This window comes from Poecilia formosa, unplaced genomic scaffold (genome assembly GCF_000485575.1).
Source record: "Poecilia formosa unplaced genomic scaffold, Poecilia_formosa-5.1.2 Scaffold513, whole genome shotgun sequence".
Taxonomy (NCBI): Eukaryota; Metazoa; Chordata; class Actinopteri; order Cyprinodontiformes; family Poeciliidae; genus Poecilia; species Poecilia formosa.
The window spans coordinates 257,842-281,493 of NW_006800452.1; the positions used below are offsets into that span (position 1 = coordinate 257,842).

Here is a 23,652-nt window from a genome sequence, read left to right on the forward strand (position 1 = left end):
CACACACACACACACACACACAGAGTTATTTGTTTGTTTTCTTGTCTTTATTCCTCCTGTGACGGTGTAGACGGCTCACCGTGATGCTGTTGATGTTGAACGTTTGGATCAGGTTGCCCCGGACGATTGCATACCGCAAGGTCCCATTCAGACCTTCATCTGGGTCAATGGCTGTTACCGTGGCAATGGTGGCCCCCACGGTGTCGGGTCCCTCGCTCAGCACGGTGACGTACTCCTCCTCTGGAAACTCTGGGGCGTTGTCGTTCTCGTCCACGATTCGAATGTAGACGGTGGTAGAAGTCTGGAACGAAGACGGCAAAATTCATCAAGGTACAAAACACAAAAATCAATTTTATATCCATGATTTCCTCCCAAAGCAATTAAAATTAAACCAGTTTAATTTAAATAAATACAGAGTCAGTTGATTGTAAAGGGTAAACACCGTTAAAGCATCAATAACTCCATCAACTTTTATCTAGAGAGGAAGAAACAAAGCTAAACACAAACGCACACATGCAGGAGTCATTATTACTGAAAAAAAGAAAAAAATAACAAGTGTAGACAAAGTTATTAGAAGTAGATAAAAATAGTTCTGGGTCAGAAGATCTTTCTACAGCAGAAATGACAACAAACACACAATTAAAGCTCTGTTATAATACCATAATAATAATTTGATGATGTTGTCATGTAATTTTCATATAATTTTATAATTTTCAGAAAGTGCTTGTCTCAAAATAAATCAGGAAATGAAAGTATGAATCAATTTCTAAATGAAGCCCTTCAGTAAGAACTGAAAGCTTAACTGAGTAAATGAGGCGTGACTCCAATATGTATTGGAGGAAAAATAATTTTGAAATGTTTGTGGGAAAAAAGTTTGTTGAGTAAAGAAAAAAACATTTTAATTTAGTGAAGGATTTTAAAGTAGGAAAATGTAAAGTGACATGGAAGTGAAAGAAAAGCCTCAGTAACTTTCTGTTCAACCAGTCTGACGTGTTTATCCCACAGCCAAGGTGGGAACAAGGAAGTTAGTCTTTGCATTTAACGGAAAACAAAACACAGATTATGTAATTAACAATTTTCAGACAAATTTTTATGGAAATCAACTCAGACAGAGTAGGTAGAAATATTATTGAGGTGTATAGTGAGAAACGAAGGTTGGAATATTGTTATTGTCCCACTTCTGAAATGGAAACAACAACTTTGCATTTTTCCACCATGTGAGCGATGGACAACATTTTGGAGGAGACGGTTCTGTTGGTGAGTTAATCTGTCCAAACACACAGGTGGTTTTAAGAACTTTGGGACCTTAAAATCAGGCTTTGAAACTGAATTTAATGATATTTCATTTACAGTACATCAAAGCGGAGTTAAGAAATATCACAGTATGTTAAGACCACAGAACATGTGCTTTGAGTAAATGATGTGAGGAAAACCAACACACAAGAGCCAATAAGCCGCCTCTGCTTCTTTATGAGTTTGTTCCTCAGTCTTAAAAAACATTGTACTTTGAATCTCTGACACTTTGGCAGAGATAAAAAGTACAATGTTTGTGTTTTATGTGTAAATCTTTGTTTCTAAGATGTTATTTCATCAGGAAATGGTGGCTGTAGCACGTTTCACTGTTTAGCAATCCATAGTTTTGAAATTGTGGTTGTTTTGTACCCAACAGTGTCTGCTATGTGTCATTTCATACCTCTGAGAGTTACTATATTATATGACCAGATCATAAAAACGTTCTCAATACCAAGCAGACTTGGAATAAGGAACATTTTACTTTTTCAAAGCTTGTTCAAACTGCATGCAGAAATGTTTTATCCTAATCATATTTTCTACACAATGACAGATGTTCCCCTGGTGCTAACTGAGCTGCTTTTATTAGCATTCAGGGTAAATATTAAAGTAATAAAAGTGAAGCGATTATTTTTGGTACCAAGATAACTCAAAACATGACTTGTTAAAACACATTGACTTTTGCTTTTTTATTGTAAAGGTTGAATGCTTAAAATAGTCAAGTATAAATGAAGTAGTTAAACGGTGAAAAGTGTTTGTAGAAAAGTGGAGGAAATCAAGAGTGTTAATGTCTACAGCATTCATAATAATAACTGTGTTAATACCTATAGCATTCATAATAATAATTGTGTTAATGCCTACAGCATTCATAATAATAATTTGTTAGTATTTTGTAAACAAAATACATCATAGCATCTTATTCATTAAAAAGTATGTGAAAGGTTTGAAGAGAAAGAAAACATTGGAAGAATAGTTTTTTGTTTGCATGTTTGGTTTACTATGCGAGGCGGCCATGTTGGACTTTTAGGACCCTCTGTGTTTACCACGTGGAGTTCTGACTTCAGAAGACTGATCTGTTGAATTCATTCTTAAACATTTCAGCTTCTAGGTAGTGACTGAAAGGAACATTCTTTTGTTGTTTATATGACAAAACAAACATAAATTATTATTTTTATGGGTATCAGAGTAAAGGGGACTGAACAGTTGGAGATAATTTATTTACCAACATACATTGAATCATGAGGTTAAAGTGCTAAGGTTGAATAAGGTATGAATCTTAATCATTTTAGATGATTTTTAAAGTATGTTTAGCATGTGTAGATGTTTTATCTTTACTTTTTTTCTCGATGTTGTGCTGGCCTGAACCTCAGGGGGCGGAGCTCAGAGCCAGAGAAGGGGCGTGGCTTAACCACTCGTCGTACCGCACCAGAGGCGGCTCCTGTCTGCTCGACTCTTCATTTTACTACGAGTGAACAGACGGAGAGTAAAGAGGTCCAACAGCTGAGCACATTCTGCACTTCTGCTTCGTTTTGTTTTTAAAGTCCTGCCGGCCATGGAGAGGCGACGGACATCCGTCTGGAGGACAAAGCCCACATTCTGGGTGTGTTTTCTGTTTGCTGTTGCTGAAGGTAAGCGCGTAAATCCCTCTGACATCTGAAACTTAATACTTTCTAAACACCCCGCGGGTGTGAGGACTTGTTGTCACTTTTAAGCTGTGAGGATTTATGACTTTTTTCATTATTTGATTGTAGAAACTTAACAGAAGTTTTAATGTGTTTAGTAGTAACTCTACCCAGATGGAGTTATAATGCTGTGACAGCTCCAGCCTGGTGTAATTTAACCACCTCCTCTCCTCTGAAGCTTTTTTCTTTTTTTTTTTTTCACAAACAGCTGCGCAGCATCACAGTTTGCGCTGGAGTGCTTATGTAAAAAACTCTGAGGTGAAAACATTTTCCACATTTCTCGGGTTGCTGCTGTTGTTTTGAGACGGAACATCTGGCGTGGAGCGGCTTTAAATGCCCCTCCCTGTGGGGAACCAGCCGAAACACATGCAGCACTTTGGGGCGACATTTGTTTCTTTTTTTTCTGTCTTTTTTATATCTACATGTCTAGAAATAAAGGGAAAAGAGAAAGGCATTGCGGCACGCTGGCCCTTAATGAGCAGCGGTTTTCTGCATGTTTGGCCTTGTGCTGGAGGAGCGGAGCAGCTGGTGCCTCAGCAGGCGCTCTTATCGCTCCCAGGCTCCACGGATAAGTCTATTTAGATATGCAAACTCAAAGGAGATGATTCCTTAAAACACCTTAAATATGAATAAAATGATCTAAAAGTACCAAAGAGTTGCTAAACTCACACACTGGGACACATTTAGGGTTCAGAGGTGAATGGGTGATGTTGACCGACTTTAATGCCTCATCATTAACAATAATTTAATCCCTTTAAAGGTCATTTCACTCCTGTAAACAAACAATTTCCCTCTGCCAGTGTGTGCTAGTTTGTTCTTTAATAGAAGTAATAAAGTGCTCAACATTTTGTTTTTGTTTTTTAATTTAATTACCTTTTTTAAACCATATTTCCATTTATCACCCTGCCAGTATTTCCCTATGGGACTCCTGGGTTAAATGGATTCCTATGTGTGCAGAACGGTTCCTTGTTAATGTTTGAAAAGTAGAATTCACATACATTCTAGACTTGCTGCTCAATTTAAATTTATTTTCTTACTACCAGTTTACGACCCAAATAAGAGCTAAACAGAAACGAATTTGTCTTAGGATAAAGGATGAAATGTAGATACTGTGCTAATGAATCGTGCCAATATTAACTAATATGCAGTGTTCTAATCAAATAAATGAATAACAAATAGATGACATAGTGTCACTATGGATCTTGGTAATTGAAATTGGAAGTGTGACGTATGTTGGAGTAGGCGGGTCGTGTTCAGATTTCCCATGAGTTCTGTCCTACTTTTTTTTTTTTTTTGCGAAAAATAAAAATCTCCTGACCTTGTGGAAACCAACAGTTTCTCATAAAAGCATTTATTCTGACATAAGAAAGGAAGTAGTTTCTGACTCGCCCAGTTGTGTTGACAAAGTTGGCTAATAGACTTCTCAATAGGTTGGCAAACCTCTAAAAAACTTTAGATACTTCTAAATCTTAGCAGCGTTAAACTTAAGGGTTTGTGACCACAGAGATTATCCAATTATTGGTGCTCAAAACAGGAAAGTTGGAATTTGATTCAAACCTTAACTGGAGAATCCTGCAGATATTGTTTAAAATACTGTTTTGAGTCATGAAACGTTACATTTGTGGAATAAATGTAACATTCTTTATTTGGCATTAGAAGATTAGATCTGATTTATTTCTTTCAAACAAAGTTTCTCTGCTTGTGAAAAGTATAAATGGGAGTTCTTAGTTTGTCAGAACACTAAATATAAAATCTCATTTTGGTCAAATATTGCGCATCATCCCATCTGGTGAGTTGCACCTTAAACCCCTGGTACCAGAATATCAGTAACTTTTAATGTGCCTCTTTAAAAGTCTTTTGTATTGTAAGGACTCAAAACATTAACCCAGTTTGTCTACATCCTCATAAATCCATTCCTGCCCATATCCCTCCTCTTTAACCTTGGGAGTTCAGTCAGGTAGAGGTGATATCCCAAATGTAGCCACAAAATTTAGATTTTCAGCAATTATAGAAACAACTGGGACATGGTACATCCAGGGTAACATGTTGTTGAAGTCTAAAACTGGGAGTCAGCCTCCCAGTTCAGGTTTAAACCTGAAAAATGCCTTTGCAGTTTTTTTCTCTTTTTCTAAAAAGTGGCTGAGAGGCTCCATTAAGACATAACAAGACCGATTGGAAATGCCCTCACCCCGTTTCTGTGATCTCCTCATTGTTGGGGAGTTTCCTTCATTTTACGGCTGTGATGAAAACAGTCGTGCCTCTGCCAGTAATGGATTTCCACTCTGCAAGACCTGAGTGAAAGCCAGCTGCAATCAGAGGCTCTTTTCCTCCCAGATAAGCATTTAGCTTCTTGTTGCGGACAATGGCAGAGAAAAAAGGAGTCGATGAAGAACATACAATGTACGGAGGTTTAAAAGGGCCACAATGTGAGAAGTAAACAGAGTAAATCATTACATGGTAACTGAAGTGTGTAAACTGAAGTCAATTTAAGTAGTCTATTAATAGTAATTGTCATTTGTAAGATTTTATCAATAAAAAGCACAAAAATATAAATATTTTAATCCTTTGGATCACTAATGTTGTTCTAGTTAAGATAATTGGTCTGAAGGAGACTAACTGTGCAGGTTAACCAATCAGAAGCCAGACTCTATATAAAGTCCTACAGTGGCTGTTTGAAATATGTAACACAACAAAATAATTTAAGTTTATTTATTTAAATTGGTTCATTTCCAGTTTAATTTAGAAATGAGTAATATTAATGATAATTTTTGATCATTTTTACATTTTGGTTCTTTCAAAATGATCAAACTTCTTTTTCTCACAGGTTGTCTAAAATAATTGACTACAACCTGAAAAATGCTTAATAGTAAGAGGTAAAAGTTTGACCTAATAAAATTTAATTATTTTCAACTATATTTTAATTCTGACAAATATATTGAGGAAAGGATTTTGTAAACTGTGTTTGACACTCAAAATGAATGGGACCAATTTTCCTCCCAGTTTCTGAGACTCTTATTTTGTAAGTAATTAGTTGTAAATGTTAAATTATTAAGACTTTCATAAATTATTCATAACATCTATTTATTTTTAGTTTAGCTCATAGTGACACTTTCAGCACTCCATATCTTATGAAACCACTCTAAGGTTCTTTATCGCTTTGCTTTCCTGTCCTGCTGCGGTTGGTGTTGTGCTCACATCGATTCTGAGCTAAATGAGTGCATCTTTATTAGGGAGCAGGTTTCCGTAATCAATCTCATTGACGATAACGTGCCTGTGCTGAGGGACGGAGGGAGGAAGCTGGTGAATGATTGTGCAACAGTTGTGTGGGCATATCCTGCATGTGCTGCATTAGTAATAACAGGAGAGTGGAGGCGGGGGCACTTCTATTGTTTTGGGAGTTTTTCTGCTGCAATCATCTTTAAAGGTCTGTATATTTGTCACGTTTAGCATGCAGCGATTTATGTCTAGATGTTACCAGCAGTGACCTCCACGCTGCTGGGAACACTTTGTCCCCCATGTGGGTGATTTTTCTCAGCAGCCCAGGGTCGCGGCATTAACCACAACGCTAGAGCCTTGACTGTTCAAGAACAACACGAAAAAAAACTATCTTTGGTGATCCTTGGTGAGATTTCATAGTGATAACCAAAGACACACAAAAACATGATCTAATTTCTTCAGTTTTTAAAAAACAACTGTTATTCCTACTTCTTCTAAATCATAAAACACAACAATTATTACAGCTGTAGCGTCGTTAACATTTAACCTCAATTAATTTCAATACACTTTATTTATTTACCATCAGTTCACAACAAATGTCATCACAAGTAGCTGACAATATCCATTTATAATATATAATTTAATCCATATAAATTCCAATTAGGGTGTAGTTATTCTGTATTGCATTTAAATTAAATTCATAATTCCTCCTGATAAAATCCATTCAGTCTCTCCTGTTAGCGCCAGTAGAGCACAACATGTTTTAGCCAGTAGAAAACCACAGATTCATATCTTTGTTGTTTTGATACATAGAATAAACAAAAAACATCACTAGTAATATTAGTGTAGATTTAATTTTTCATTGTAGATTTCTGCCATTTAAAAGCTGCTGATTTAGTTAATTAGGTGTTAATACTCGTCAGAATAAAGCCAGCTGATTGGCTTTATTCTGACGAGAATAAAGCCAATCAGCTTTATTCTGATTTCTGCAGTTGTGGCATCATGATTATCCATATTTTGCAGGACTGGAAATCTTTTCACTCAAAGCAGTTTGCTTTGTTTGTATGAGTGGGACAGCTCCACAGGAAGTGACCGGTGGTTTTGGATTGGCTGTTTTAGAGACGCCAGCCAACAGAGTGTCAAGTAGATTAATGCCGAGGTATTTCGGCTTCCTTTTTAATATTTTAGACAAAATCTGAAAATATGTACATTTCCCAAAAATAATTTGGAGCTATATTAAAAGGAAAAATCTATAAATAGGTGAATCTGCAAATACTGAACCACAAATAGATACGAGTCTAATGCATGATTTGAGGGAAAGCACCAAAAAATCACCTAACCTGTCCTGGTTTTCAGATTGCTTTACTGAAGATGGAAAATAAGTAACTTTAGGTAGAGGTGGAGCTTTTCTGAACATGATGACCTGCTGACTTCCTGCTGTGACTAAGATTCAAACACTTCCTGTTGCTGATCCCCTTTTTACTCCTTCTGCTCTTTGTTCACGGAGCCGACACTCCTTCTGGTTTTTCCAACATCCTATGTCGGGAAAGATCTGGGAATTAATGCAATATGGTTGCGTTGGAGTAATTTGGAACATTTTGGAGAGATGAACTCCTTAGATGAGTCAGATATCAAACGCTTCAACTCAGAGTGAGAAAGCCGTCAGTAGCAACAGGTGTCAACCAAACAAAGAGGGCCTGTTCCTGCGACCCCCCGGGGATCACAGGAGCAGAAATCTAGATACGAGAGAGCCAACAACAAATCTGTCAGAAACATTCTCCCTGCAGATATCTATTAGCTTGCTGTGTCTTTATACGTTCTGGCGGATCAGAACAGTTCTGAGGTTGGTACGGGTAAACTACACTCACTTGGCATCTTCACAGCCTCCCTCCAAACACCTCCCCACAAAAGCCCCGTCTTGTTGGAGTGATATCTGTGAAACACAATCTGTGTGAACCTGTGACCCTCTAATCTGAACCCATTTCAACCAGAAACTCAAGCCTTATGTAAATCAGGCGAGAAAAGGCAGTCGGGTTTGTGAGGAAGGCGGGGTGGGTGTGAAACAGAAGAGACGCCCCATTGTCCTGCAGAGCAGACAGGAACAGCCAGAGGATACCAGTTTCACCTTAATCACCCTCCATGCTCTTCCTATTGCTTCTCCTTCCACACAATAGCGATTGTAGAATTCAGCTGCCTGAGAGGAAAATACTGCGTGGCACACACAGGATGCACACTTGACGTGTATACACACATTCACAGATAATCAAAGAGCAAAGGTTCCAGTGTATTAAGCTACTGTACTTCCTTTCCAGCTGATTGTTAACACAACGTTTTAAATTGCATTTTATCAAAAACAAGCTGCTGTGCTTCCTGATTTCAGCCCAAACCCCAGAATGCTTTCCTTGCTTGGTGCATGTGTGCATTCTCTGAAACTTAAACGGACCGAGTTCATGACCAAAGTCTAGTTAAATGCCAGGAAGTTGCTGAAACAGCTGTTTTGCCGAGCAAACTTTCAGACATGTTGCAATACGTCCCACGTAAGCAGATTTTGGAAACACTTTAAACATACAGCAAAAGAAGTATCATTCTAACCAACAAGTACGTTTTTCTCTACTTTCAATCAGTAAACACAATAAATCCACATGTTAAAGGACATTTTGATAAGTGAGAGCTCTGCAGGGACCCCAAGGAACCAGTGGGGCCAGTCGGGGCCGGGCTCCTACATGTGTTTGAGCAACTTGTGTAAATTAAAGAAAAATACATAACACAATGCAAAGCTTCATTCTGGTCATTGAATGCATCATTGCATCTAAACAGCCAATCAAAATCAACAAACAAGCAGCTGGACATGAGCCAAGGTTCACCTGAATCAATGTGCGCCTCTTTCTCACACACTACCTGTTGACTTTGTTGCTAATTGGCTTTTATGTGTAAATATATGAGGACAGTTTCAGGTAAAGATGAGTAGCAGACATTACAACCAGTACCAGGTTCCTCTCTGTGGACGGTCGTTTTCATTCTGAACTGACTCCTGCTGTTCTGCTTGCTGCTCTTTTTGGAGACCTCTTCTCTCTGAAAGTCCTGCTAACGGACACAACTGGAAGCCTCATCTGTACCTTCAGGAATACATACAACACCTGTAACAGCAAGGATTCTTCCAGAAAGCATAAAAACTCATGAAATTGTTCATCACCACAACTGTAAGACATGTCCAACCCCTCTGGGCACTAAAACTTGTTTTCAGGTTAACGATAGGCCATGAATTAGCCTTATTCGATATGCGAGCTGGAGGCAGAGATCGTGGAGAAGCTGGATGTTTCAGAAGAAATTTCATCCTGACAGCTACAGCCGACAGTGGTTCTTTGTTATAATGTGAGCAGCAGTGGTGAGTTTGACGTGTCTATGGACCTGCAGGTTGCTCTGTCTGTGTTAGCGATGCATGAGCTGTAAAACAACTGGACCGCTGGCAATTGTTCACAGTTAAGAGATGCTCCAGCTTGCTTTTGGTCCACCTCTCAGGCCACACACTGATAACTTGTGTTCTGCTCATTTAAAAGAGATGCAAATCTGATACCTGGGCCACAGAAAGTAAGTCCAGCTTTGTTTGTTGGGGGATAAAGGAGAACAAACAGCAGGAAGGAGAATCTGTGGGCCCGATGCAGATTTTATGTAAAAGTGGCGATAAGAAAGCCATAAGAAATCCTGTTTAAAGTTTGAAAGGAGCCATGTTGGGGATAGCTAAAATGTGGAACAATGTGTTCAGGTCTCATTGAAGCATGGTGGTGGCAGCAGCATTCTGTGGGGATGCTTTACTTTGTGATGGATAGAGAATCTGGTCAGAGTTGGAGGGAAGGGATGGAGCTAAATGGGACGACCCTGGAAGAAAACCTGTCTGTAAAAGTCTTCTGACTGGAGCCGTCAGCTGATTCTAGCAGAGGTACAGTGAAAGGCAATTTGTGTGTTAGAGTGGCCCAGTCAAAGTCCAGACCTAAATCCAATTGAAAATCTGTTTAAAGACTTGAAGATGTATGCTCTTCATCCAATCTTTCTCAGCTTGACATGTCTTGTAACAATTAAAAATGTGGAAGAATGCATGTGCATGCCACACTTTTTAGATTTTTATGTGTGAAAGTTTTGAAAAGTCTTTGGTGGAGTGAGCTAATTTATAGTGGACGGCGCAGGTAAGACTGCAATGACTGTAAAAATTCAGATTTTAGCTGTGAGGAGACGGAGGGACGTTTTCACGAATCTAAGAAACTCAGGAAGGAAGTCCTGGCCGCTCTCCTCCCTCCACATTTACATATTCAGGCACTTACTGTAACTCGTGACTTAAACTGTTACTATTTTTCATACTTCTCTATTGATGCTGCTTGCCCCCTCACTTTCTTGTAGTTGGCTCGTACACACTTCCACACACTCTTCCTGTTCTCTTGCAGCACATAGCAATTTTAAATGCTGCACCAACTCTGTAGTCTGCTGCAGACACAGGCAGGTTTGCTCTGCTGGTTTTTTACATTGGCTCTGCTGGAGTCATTTATTTCACCGAGATATTCGAGAAGTTGAAGAGTGGTTACGTGTCTGTGCAAGTGTCAGACTACAGCTTCGGTCGGACGATTATTTTGTTTCAGCAAAATAAAGTCATGTTCATGAAAAACACACATGCATTTTACTGCAAGTATAAAGAAGTTAAAACAGGATGTGGTTAAAAGCAGAACTCATGAGTGAGACAGGTACAATATCTAAGAGGGGCTCACAGCTGTCATGCACTTCCTGATGTTTGAAAATACAAATATGTGCAGATAAACTGCTATTGCTTCACAACACCACAACAACCCAACTTGTTTATTAAAGCTACACATCATTTTCACTGGTATCACAATCTATATTTATACGTAACTCTGGCTCCAGAGGAGCTCAGTGTTTGTTTTAGTCAGCAGACTCTGTACCGTTTCTAACTGCGGCTTGGAGCCATAAAATGAAGAAAACCAACAGTGCTGACCCAAAGGCAGGAAAAAACGCAAAAGCAGTAGAATCTGGTCATGAAATGGACACAGTAAAGAATGCTGGGTTATTTTCATAACCCATCTGCTGGGCAGAAGCTGCTGGGTTTTAGGTTGGGTTAGTTTGATCAAATATTGGGTCAAAAATCATAACTCAAGAGTTGGGTCAGAAATTCACTCTGCAGCTTGAATAATTCTGTTGCGTCAGATTGTTTTTAATCCTGTTTTTATATGGTGAAATTTAAAAACCCTTATGTCGGGTTATGAGTTTCAACCGAATTTTGGATCATTGTAACCCAACCTTTGGTTAGTTGCCATTACCCAGCGTTGGGTCGGTCCATATTTGACCCAGCACTGGGTTAGAGATTGGGTTGTTTTTAGCCCATCAGTTTTAGCCGTATGAAAGATTACTGGTTGCTATGGAGGTTTGTTTGTGGTGTTATGTCTGTGACATGTTGTGGTATCAGGCATGAATCTCATCTGCTAAATAAAGATGTGGTTCACTAAATAAATAGATTTTTACTTTGTCATTTTTAGCTGAACCTGACCTGTCAAATCCAGACAGTTGAGACAATTAAACATTTGAGTGTTTAGTCCTGTTTCAAAACAAACCCAGATAATTAGCAGTATCTATATTACAAACTATAAAGACATTAATAATTCTTTAACTTGTTCAATTATTTCATATTCCAACAGTTTTCAGTAGGGGGTTTAAAGTTAAGTGATGGCACAGTACCTCTAATAACTAAGAAACAGATTCTCTTTTTTTGCTACCACTGCTGTTTGGTTTGATGAAAGCATTAGTGAATGCTGTTTATGTTACAAAATGTGACAGCTCTTGTATTTTGTCTACAACTTTCAATCAGTTTCCTACAGAGAACCAAAATGCTGCAGAACATATGATAAAATGAGGTTGAGGCTTCTTCAAAGCTAACTTTGAAGAGGATTATTCAAAAACTACTTCCTTTCTAATTCAAATGAAGATTTTTTTGCATCCATGATGTGAAAAAGCTTCTTTCCTCTTACATATTTCATGCTTTTGGTTTTGGTCATACCTAATTATTTCAGATCAACAAATTTTGTCACAAGACAAAGATAATCTGAAAGCTAATTTAATTTTTAAATGATAATTTAACTTAAAATAGAACATTTAGTTTGGAATTATCATGAAAGGATTGTGATGTGATTTTACCAGCAACAAACAAGCCTGGTAAGTGCTGAAACTGCAGAGTCAAGAAACCACTGAAGTGGAATCTGTTCAACAACAAAATTGGCCTAATATTCTAAAACAGCAAGGAATGTTTCTCCTAAAAGAAAATCAAGAACTGATGGGAGGATACAGCGATGAGTCAGTCTGGCCAAGTTCATGTTTGCCAAAAAACTGTTCAATCATAACGAAGATTTCTGGAAAAACATTGTGTTGAGTTATGAGAAACGTGTAGATGGTGTCCAAAATTCACAGACTCTTTTGGGTTCATGGGTCATTTAGTTTCTAACATGCAGCCAAAATGGTTTGGATTCCTTTTTCTCAACATTTTGAAAGTGCTTTCACATTTCTCTGATATCCAAATTCATTATGGCATAAGATCTTGTTACAGTCGTACCTGCTGAGGTGTATTTGGATGTTCCTTCTGGCTCTTTCAGTTTTGTGATCTAAAGTTTCTCAGACTCCTGATGGTTATCTTAATCTTTTTTTCCACTGAAATATTTTATCCTGTTCAACTGGCAATAAACCAGCAAAAAACATCCCACCAATAACAGCAGAAGTGTGGTGGTAATGTGGCAAAATGCTCCCAGGACGGAAACCCTGATCTTTGCTTTTCAGAATTACTTTGGAAGTTTTAATTCTGAAGATTTTTATTTGGTTCCGTGCAACTTCCTAAACTAAATTCCCTAAATATTTATTCTGGAAAATCTAGTTCTTGCAGGCCTAAAATACCCTGAACAAAATGTGACTTTTTGTTTTTCCTGCAGTGCTGCAGGGTTATTCTTTGTCATCTTTAGTCTATAAATATTGGGGAGTTTTTTCCCCTTCCACTGCACACAAACACCTTCTATCTTTTTCACATTCATTCATGCTAAAATGCAACCATCGATGAATACTATTAGGACTTTTGGAGACAAACCAAGAAGTACTTCATAGTTGTTTGTAGTTTGGAACAAGCCATATAAGTGATAAACATATGGAAATACTTTGGTCAGATGAGATTACATGCAAAGTCAGCAAAAACTGAACTCATTATGTTGGTGAAACATGACGTTTTTCAGCATCGACAGGGAAGCTGGTTTGCATCCAATCTGACTGAGTTTTACGTGTTTAGCAAATAATCATGTCACAATGTTTAGAGCTGCATAGAGAAACTTCAAGCTGTAAAAAAATGTTTTAGTTTTCTTGGACATTACAACTATCCCATACTTTGAGCATTTCTGGTATGCAAAATAATCTCAATAAAATATATTGACAGAATGTAAAAAGTCAGTTTATCCTTCCTTTTCTGTTCTGTGTGTCTCAGTTTTCACCTAAACAGAGACACAGTGCAGACAGCTGTGCTGTAAACATTCATATCTGTGTTAGGATGGTCAGTTAACCAAGACTGGCTGTTGGGGGAGAACAGAACAGCCAGAATAACCCACACAAAGCAGGCAGAGTCCATGCTACTCACACTGGATCAAAGCAACAGTGACAACTCTCCAGTTTTGAAATAAATTCATCTTTCTTTATTTGTGTTCAATTTAACCTTTATTTTACCAGGAAGTATAATTAGACTCATCTGTTTTTGTTTTCTCTCTCTATTTAAAGTGGCACCGACCCACTCCAGCTCCTCACTGACTGTGTCTGCTGCCCACCGGTACTACTCCTGCCCAGAGGGGGTGACTGCCAAGCTGGTGTGCAACCAGAAAAATACCAACTTACATCCTGATCAGCACGTTGCTGACCGCTGGCTCTTCACACCACACATCGACATGCACTGTAAACGTGGGGAAACCCCACGCGATGTCGCCCACAAAGGCCACAGCTCGCAACTAGGCGTGGAGATGGGCCATTCGAATGAAAACATGTGGGTGATTCTCAGGAATGTGACCCTCGCTGACCAGGGCCGCTACTGCTGCCTAGCCCTGGGCGCTAAGATCGATCACAACCATCAGTCGGTCGAGAGCCACAGCCACATCGTCCTTCATGTTACACCAAGTAAGCAGAACAAACAGGCTGGACATACAATTTAAAATTACCAAGCGTCTTACAAGTTTTATATCATCCAGACTTTTTATCTGCTTATAGTCTAATGAACTGTTTGATGTATAGTAAAGAAAACTGGCCCAAGCACTCATTCCTGTGAATATTTTATTTTTTTAGAGAGAGATGGGGCGACCAACTGCACGTTCTGGGATCCCACACCTCCGCCAGGTATGAAACCAACTCTTCCGCCAGGTATGAAACCAACTCTGGCCTTTAAAAGCAGAATATGACTGGAACGTTTTTGAAATTCTTTCTTTTCCTTCTGCAGCCTCGGTGCCCGTGGCTTTAGCCTTAGCTGCTTGCATTCTGGCTCTGCTGTCGCTGCCTCTTATTCTGGTCCTGGTCTACAAACAGAGAGAGAATTCACGGTCAAACAGACGTACGTACTGCACTGAAATGCACTGCGGTGAAAAATGATTTGCCTTCTTACAGAATTCCTGTCTTTGCTTTCTGGCACCCTTGTTTCAGGGACATATTATTTATTATTAAGGAAAAACATTTTCAAACCTGCCTGCACCAATGTGAAAAAGTATTTTTTACTCCTGGAGGGAACAAAAACCATGAAGCTTCTGGGAATGTCTTCATCATCCCTGTGGAGGAAAAGATTGAATTCAGACACAATGGAAGGTTTATGTTCATAAACAGATTTTTTTAGGGTTATGCCAGAGCATGATGTTTTTTTCTTTTAGCCTACTTCATGTTGTCAGACAGGTTCTATTTATGTGATTTCATAATTCTCCTGTCTGGGAGTAACATGGCCTGAATGTGGTTGGTGGAACTGAAATCATCATTAGAAAAGGTGGGGAGTTGTACTTTCACATTGAGTCAGGTTGGTTTGGATTGCTTCTCTTCCACCTAATAAATAAAAAAATCTGAATTTTAACATGTAACTGTGCCAAAAACGTCAAAGCATAAGACTTCTGTAAGTTGGTCAGCAAATATTCACAGCAGAACACAAACTCAGATACGTGTATATGTTTTAATGCCGGGTTTCCCAGAGCGCCCGGTGTGACACGTTTCCTGTGGATGTGGTGGATTAACTGTAGTACAAACAGTGAGAAGCACATTCAGTCTGCTGTGCTTCAGTTCAGCCACAGAGGCTCATTTCCTGTTTCCTCTCTCCCAGGTGGACAGGAGCTGGTGCGGATGGACAGGTACGTTTTCCCACAGCCAGCTGATCTCAGAGCATCAAAACAAAGTCGCTCCTCAGAACGGCGCTCGCCGTTTCATTCCTTTGGGGTTTTGTAGAGAGTGTGTTCATTTTTGTACTTTAACAACCAATGAAGTGTTTTTCTTTGATTAATCATCGTTTACCACAAGGAAATATGGTGACGTGACTCCAGTAAATATCAACTCTGTTAGGGTTATTTTGGTTCTGTATCTAAGAGTCAAACAGTAATCAGAACAACAATCAAAGGAAATGGAGGTTAATATAAATCCTTTAGAAGGGAATGTATGACTAAATTAAAGCTTAAGTTATATTTGAGTAATTCTAAAATAATGTATTTGCTACATTGATAAACATACTTGAGTACAATGGAAAATAATCTGAAATACAATGTTTGGGTCCATGGAGGAGCAGCATGGATGAAAAGGGGAACTAATTAGTGAAGAGAGGGAATAATTTGGAGTCTCACATAACAGTGGTAGGATTATAAAAGCACGTACATGAAAACGCCACAGTGTTGTCATGACAACACGTATTGTAGAACTGGTCATTTTAACCGAGTGACCAGAATAATGAAGTTTTTACAGAAATTACATTTATGGAGCGTGTTTGGATTGTTTTGTTTCTTCATTTACTATTCACTAATTTACTACAAATGTGACAAACGGGCTTCTGTCCTGAGGAGCAGATGAGTTTTGAAGCAGAGCTGTGACTCACGCTGTGGTTTCATACAAACTTCTCCTTTTTGTGTGTGTTGTGTTTGTAGTGAAGCTCAGGGCCACGAGAATCCGGTGTTTCTGGGCGGATCCCCGCAGACAAAGACCCGGACTGTTTCTCAGATCCTGACCCGGCAGCCCTCTGAGACCAGTCGCCACTTACTGTCGGACCCGGGAACGCCCCTCTCTCCTCCCGCACATGGCGACGTTTTCTTCCCATCCGAAGGTAGGAACAGAAGGAATCTGTGCCTTCATATTGTGACTGCAGTTGAAAAGAAAAACCGAGTCCATTTGGAGACAAAAGAAAATGTAAAAGACTTTTGGAGTAATAGTTTGTTGAAACATTTGTTGATTCTGCATCCAGTCTTCTTTGGTGGAAATCCATCAGCATCCCATATCTTGCCTTGGTGATGTTACCCACTTTGTCCAGATGAAGTTTTCCAAATCTACTAGATTGTGAGGAAATTTGTGGTCCAACAGTCCAGCTTTGGTTAATCCGACCACAAAACAAGATTTTTAGAGATTCTTTGACCTGTTACAGGCTCTCAGCATGTGGGCAGCCTCCCAGACCCTGATTTATGTGAAACAAACCTTTAGTTCTATAATCCAGTGGATATCTTGTGCCCTTCTCCTGACTGATACTTTTGGAAAGTAAATAATTTGGAAACTGAATAAAAAAACGAGCTTTTAAATACCTAAATGATGAAAAGGAGTAAATGTGAGGAAACTCCTGCTGAACCTTATTTCGAGTTCATTTGTGACTGGAGCCAGTTGTGAACTGAACGAGACTGAAATGGATCAATAGGAAATGGATCAGAACGGTATCAGTTTAGGGTTTGTATATTTATGCATAAATCCTCCCAAACAGATTTTTTTGTTTTTCAGGTGTGTACAGGAAATGTGTACACATCTAGATTGTCTCATTTTATTTACATTACAAAACACAATCATTTTAAAATTATTGTTGTTCTTATTGCAGGTATTATAATTACACGCACATATGATGCTTCCTCCAAATGTATTTTGTCAATTTTTGCTCATTAATCCTTAATAAATATTGCAAGAGTTTTAACAGGAGAAAAATCGAGCAGCACTCTTTGACAGTCTAAGTTTCCTGCAGAAAAGTTTAAGCTTGCAATGTGAAGCGTAGATCCGGTTTCGGGTCGATTTAAATTCTCGGTTTTCTAGGTCAAGAACTCTGGCTGAGTCATAAATGACTTTCAGAGTTAACCAGCAGACTGCCCTGGAGGATTTAATCTCATCTTTCAGCTCATCTTCCAGACCTGATGCAGTTTACCTTCAGCTCTAAAGCAACCTTTAAGTCTTTGACTGAATCCTTTTTACCATGCTGCGTTTTATTGAAAAAAAAAAAAAGAAAAGAAAAACGACGAAAGATTGCTTCAATGATTACATATTCATTTAGGATAAATTATCTTTGGAAAAGGACAAACTTAACCTCCCCACTGTCTTCCCACTGAACTGCAGAGTTCTGCTGGTTCTTGTGTTTCTGTTGGACCTTCAGATTTTTCACTTTGGCCAAACTGAGGCGACTCGAGAACCACAGGTCCAATCAGGCTCCATCAGTTCAGTTCTCACCGTCATGAATGACTGGAAAACTAAATAAAAGAACAGCATCATTTAGTTAATGTTTTAAAAACCAACATTTTGTTCTGCATGATGCAGTTAGGAACTAATTTGTGTGTCTAAAGGCTTTCAGATTCACCTCTTCCTCAAACTATTAACATCGGTGCTTTCACCATCGTGTGAAGGTATTGCAAAAGGTAATGAATCAGAAAGTTTAAATTTCAAAATCTAGAGTCTGATGCAATCCAGTACAACTATGACTCCATCCATATCAGCTGAAATATCCTGTCTTGCAAAAAATGCATGTTCACACTTGAAACATCCTGGCAGATGCTGATAAAGCTGACAGGTTGAACTTGCCTGTTACATCCACCACTAGGAGAGCTGCTTCCCATCAGATGTCATTTTCTGCCCACTCAGTTTTCAGCCAAACATCCTCTTCTGTTGCTTTTTCCTGACCGAACACAGAACATCAGACCTCAGGTACGCCGAAGAGTTTCCATTCCAGCGGTGTTTTTTTTAAATCTACGGGCACCTGGGCAGACATTCCTGGCGTTCCCAGGTGGATTATTGAACTTCCTTGAAGACATATCTCAGTAGAAACAAAATTTGCTCTAAAGCCGTTCCACAGCAATTCAAAAAGAAAGCTGTGGTCGCTCTGCGAACCCTGCAGTTCGCTCTTAATGGTGAAGAGCCAGTTTACAAACAAACAGGCTCTGCATATTTTAACTGATTTGACACTCCAATATCAGTGCTCCTTTTTAAAATGACAAATCACTACAGAAGGTGTTCTGTGGTTTCTGGTACAGAGATGTTAGCAGCAGATCATCAAAGTCTTAGAAAGTTGGGATCCATTCTGGATTAGACTCGTTTGATCTGCACATCCCAGAGCTTCTCATTTGGATGTTGTAATGAGTGAGCGGTGTGAGGTAGAACTGAGTACATTCAGTTTGCTTATGCAGATCCTGAACTACATGAAAGCTTGTAGGTTATTTTGGTTTTTCATAACTTGAAAAATGAAGTATTCTGAATCATGGAGGATTTCCGCTGACATATTTTTCCAGATGTTTTGTAGAACTACGCACTCTGAGGTTTCTGTGAAGAAACTTCAGCTTTCGTCTTCATCATTTTAGTCCTTCTTACTTTCAGCTTTGCGGAGTTTAACATGAACTTCCCTGTTATCTCAATGTCGCAACTCTGGGTTCGACTCTTGGTTCTGCTTTCTTCTTCTTGTTTTTTTTTTTTTAGTTACCAGCAAAACACCAGTCATTCTGTGAATTTTACCAGTCTGTCTGCCCACGTTTGAATCGATGTGGTGAAAAAATACGTGAAAAACACAAATGTTGTCATTCGCCATTTAGAGAGTTTTGTCATATTTGTGCAGGAAGTGCAGTGCTGAATCTGCAGACGCCTTCATATGTCATTTCTCATCAGTCAGCAGAAAGTCTCGAAGTGATTTCTCTGTCCTCACTGATTTTCACTTGTTTTCCTTTTCAGACGTCATCCCTGAGAATCCAGACCTGGTGCAGATTTAAAGCCCGTTCTTCACCTAAACTGTTGACCTGGAAAGATTCCTGCAGCTCTTCTGTTCTTCCCTTCATTTTAATACCAATACTATCCTCATGAGCTCTCTCACAGTAACTGCATAAACACTTATTGTTCCTGTCTGGATTTGTCATCTGTTCGTTGTCTGGACTGCAGGAGGGAGGAGCGCTGCGTTTCTGACCCACATACCATTTCCACCTGCAACAACATCTGCAGGCAAACAGGTTGCATCTGATCTTCAGGCCAAACTCTGACAACAGCTTACAGACCTGGCTCTGCCGTGTCTTTCATTAACCCTGTGAGGAGTGTTGAAAGTGGGAGTCTTGCCATAATCAGGCAGAGAGTGATCTACTCAGCTTTTAGAGAAAATCATTTAAGCAGCAAGTTCTTGTGAGCTCAAATCCCCAGAGTTCAAATGCATCGCCTGAACTCTGTTCTCTGTCATGTGAACTTTCTACTGTCAAACCTCTTATTGTGAATGCAGCAGTTTTCTTTTGCTGGTCATTAGAGAACTGTCAGATAAGCAGTTTCATAAAATCACCTGTCGTTATAGAGTTCATGTTCATGTTGTGTACAGGAACCAAACCAACAGACTCTGAAGCTCCTGTCGAAACTCTTAAAGCAGGACTTCTGGCCATCTATCTGATTTCTGAAAGGACCAAAGCAGCAAGAAGGGTTAAAGTCAGCCCACCACTGTTATGCTTCTCAGCTTCCAAACTAGAAATCAACAGGACTTTTGTAAGGGTTAGCTGGCATTGATGGGCTCTTTTACAAAATACTGTGACATCTTCTGGCTGGGTTTTTGTGTAAGGTGTTACCAGTCAAACTGAGTCGCCAAGCGAGGTAAAGATGGCACTGAAAAGTTAACAAGATTAACAGGATGTAGCCATCAGCTCTTTCATCAATCAGTTCAAAGCCAGAACTTGTGGCTCCAAGGTGGTAAAGGCGGCAGAAGTCATTGTGCCGTTTTGTGCCTCAGAGACGCCAAGCACAGCAGGAATACTCGACGTACCAAAGGGTTAGGGCTCTACAGCTTTATAGTCTTACTTTACAAACAGACAGACTCATGTTTGTGTTTGCTAACAGAACCACCAATCAATGCAGCAACGATACTTCAACAGTCGACTTGTGTGAGGTTTATTGGCTTTGTGGCCTGAGGGTTTGATGTAGAGCTTGTAAACATCAGTCTGTGCCACCAGATGGACACAAAATTTAACATAAAACCAGACCGAGCACTTAATTCAGACTGGGGAGGCTCCCAGTGGGGGCGTGTTGGAGCCACTGGTGGGCAGTGGGCAGATGAGTCTGGTGCAGGATGTTCAGGGCAGAACACATTGGTGACCAATGACCTAAGACAAACACTGTGGTCTTATTATTTTCTATTGAATTTCCAATGGAACGGCACTGATGTGCATCAGAGGCACCAGCTGGTCCCATTTCTCTCCCCAATATTCATTCCCCAGTAAGTAGAAACTTATTGATGGCAGGTTGCAGGAGATACTTGTTGCTTTATGATTGAACTGTTTTGTGAAAGAGGTTTTAGGTGCGATGAGACCAAATATTCTCCAAAACGTGGCATTACATTTCTTTTTGTATGATTTCTTCTCTGCATTTCTTTCTTCCTTTGTGCTACCTCAGACACGTACCGCTTGTTTCTCTAAATACTTTCCTTCCGTCCTGTACTTTTACAACTGCATCATAGCCTTAAACATACTTGTATAATTAAAAATAGATTTCATTTTTTGAGGAAGATTTAATTGTTGTCTCTGTGTATAATTATGGAGAAAAAATATTGTTTTTCTTGAATGTAGCCTCACAGATACTACCGAAACAAAAAAATAAAATCTTCCAGGAGTTGAACTCGCTGCCGTTCAGACTCTTCCTCTGGATTTCACTGTGTTCATGTCCATCAGGGTAAAAGTTCAATCCTACTTTTTTATGTGTGCAATGAGGTCCGATAAGCCAAAACTGTTGAATACTTTGAACAAAAGATTTGAAAAGTCAGTCATAGCAACGCTGAGATGTTACTGCTTCACTTTGCCCACATCTGACTGTGTTAACCTGCTAGTGTTATTTTTAAACTGGAGTAAGACGCATACAGCTGGTGCCAAGCGGAAATCATCTGAAGAAGAAAATGTTTAACAGGTTTATAGGACAGGGTAGCATTTTGTTTTGCTTAGACGTGAGTTTGTGGGTGTATATTTGTGTGTAAAGAAGGGATTAAAGTTTTAAGAATTCATTTCTGGTTTCCCTGAAAAATATTTTTTGTACACTTGATGACTTTTATATTGTATCTGTGTTTTTATACTGTAAAAAGCTTGCATGAGAGGATGTTTCTTGCTTTTAAACAGCCCTCCTGGTTTCCTGTACAATAAAAATGAAACTCTCCAATCATTCTGTGCCGTCTGTGAAATCCTTGTTCCTCTCAAATGACAGATCTACAAAACCATTTCTCTACAAGGACACGCTGCTGTCCAGGGAGTCGTAGCAGATAAAACAAGGCTGTTCCACTTGTGTGCCTCTGAGATGCTGTTCGCCAGAGAGGGGCCGGCACTGAGGACGGAAACCGATGAAAACAATGTTTTTATAAGAGGAGCCAGAGCTAGAAGGTCTTCTCTGCACATTAACAGGAACCTTATTTATCTCACAATTTGTGCCACCCACGTCCTGAAGGGTATAGCAGCAACGTCTCTTATCTTAACAGACGCATCGAAAAAGCTTTTTAAAGAGAAAAGGTAATGTTCACTGTTGTCTTTTAGGAACTATGTCTTGTGGTTTTCCTGTTGACAAAACAACGTGCTTCCTGAGTCGAGCTGCTACCTTGAACTGCCTTTAATTTTCTGGAGTATCTGTGTTTCATATGTGAACTATTTGCTTTATCTTACATAGAGTGTAATGAGCTCCACTGAGTAAACATAGAAATGCAGTTTTGTAGGAATATATATGAAGTAAACAAATGTTGGCAGGAAAATATGAGATTAAAAATGAAAGGTAATAATTTTGTGCTGGAGGAAAAGGAAGTTCTGACCTGCTTTGCATGGAGCATATCTGAACGATTGTAGGTCAAAGCTTAAGATCTTTATCAGGAGAGCAACGAGTAAAAATAAAAATAATGTGATGTTTAAACAGCCAAGCAATAAATTTTCTCTTGATCAGATATGAACAACAATTGGAAGGCATCGTGGCATCTGTTATCAGATTTATCAGCATTCATTCAATGCAAAAATGAATAATATATGTAAAAAACAAACAACTACGAAATATTATCATATATTAGTTTGGCCAATTTTCATTGTTGGTTCCTGCTGATCAAAAGGAGGCAACATTTTAAAACTGCATCAATTGAAAAACATGAAATACGAAGGAAATGTATGTTTATTTGATGCATTTAAAAATGTATTTTTATGACAACTGAAAATACAAAACCTACATAACTGCTCTCTGTTTGGTTGTATCTTTCAGTCTCATGTACTGATAATATTGTGAAAATTGGTCATCTGGAGATAATGAAACAAACTAAATACTCATAGTCTGAAGGATCATAGACGATATCTGAAGTGTTTAATTACAGATAAAAACACTTCAGATATTAAGTTTGGCTCAACACTTTCTTCAGATTATGGTTTCAGTTTTGTTAAATCATTATGCAACATTTCAAGGTCAAGATCAGACCTATAAACGTGTTCTTTGTTTGTTCTGGTTGAAATGTGGAAACCTCAGCTAAGTTCAGCTTCATGGAAACGCTGAGCATCCGCGTTGCTGCTGCTTCTCCACAACAAGAATGTCAGTTTTTCCACAATAATCATCAAAGTTTTTCCTAACCTCCATTGAAAACTGGAAAAAAACAAAAAACAACAAAAGAAACACCTGCATTGCAGAGCATGGAGTGAAAAAATAAAAATGATTTTACCTGAAGAGAAGCTTGTGAGCCATGCATACATGTATTCATTCATACATTCATGCAAAGATCAGCATGAAATCAACAATGTGATGATTGATTTTCTGAAAATAAAGTTTGCTGTTTTAAAAAAAACAACTTTTTGCTTCATTGGTTGTTGCTTCATCAGTCAAATGTATCAGGAGTATGAAGGAGACAATGCTGCTCTTTCTGAAGTGCAAATAAGGAGAAGATAAGAACAACACTCGTTGCTCACAGGAAATGACAACAACAAAATAGAAACTTTCATTTCAACTTCAAAAAAACTTCGATATT

At 38.9% G+C, this 23,652-nt stretch overlaps 2 protein-coding genes across 3 annotated transcripts in view; one reads left to right on the plus strand and one right to left on the minus strand.

Annotated features, from left to right (window-relative positions):
- The window catches only part of cdh23 (cadherin-related 23), a 71,145-nt gene that overhangs the window by 21,256 nt on the left and 26,237 nt on the right, over nucleotides 1–23,652 (minus strand). The window contains exon 22 of the mRNA XM_016664801.1: nucleotides 80–301. Coding sequence (XP_016520287.1) covers nucleotides 80–301 — 222 coding nt within the window. The remainder of the gene's footprint in view (nucleotides 1–79; nucleotides 302–23,652) is intronic.
- vsir (V-set immunoregulatory receptor) lies at nucleotides 2,666–21,833 on the plus strand. Of its 2 annotated transcripts, none has more exons than XM_016664802.1 (7): nucleotides 2,666–2,918; nucleotides 13,989–14,378; nucleotides 14,544–14,618; nucleotides 14,695–14,805; nucleotides 15,553–15,580; nucleotides 16,361–16,536; nucleotides 19,392–21,833. In XM_016664802.1, exons 1-7 carry the CDS (start codon nucleotides 2,843–2,845, stop codon nucleotides 19,427–19,429), a joined length of 894 nt encoding a protein of 297 aa, XP_016520288.1. In that variant the 5' UTR covers nucleotides 2,666–2,842; the 3' UTR covers nucleotides 19,430–21,833. The 2 variants fall into 2 exon arrangements, with proteins under 2 accessions (XP_016520288.1, XP_016520289.1); XM_016664803.1 differs by having other exon boundaries at nucleotides 2,679–2,918; nucleotides 14,544–14,594.

Excerpts from the sequence above, each read along its gene's own strand:
- vsir (XM_016664802.1), top strand. The coding sequence starts at position 2,843 with ATGGAGAGGCGACGGACATCCGTCTGGAGGACAAAGCCCACATTCTGG. Across the intron at positions 14,619-14,694 it reads GAAACCAACTCTTCCGCCAG|CCTCGGTGCCCGTGGCTTTA; the intron begins GTATGAAACCAA and ends TTCCTTCTGCAG. Across the intron at positions 16,537-19,391 it reads CGTTTTCTTCCCATCCGAAG|ACGTCATCCCTGAGAATCCA; the intron begins GTAGGAACAGAA and ends TTTCCTTTTCAG.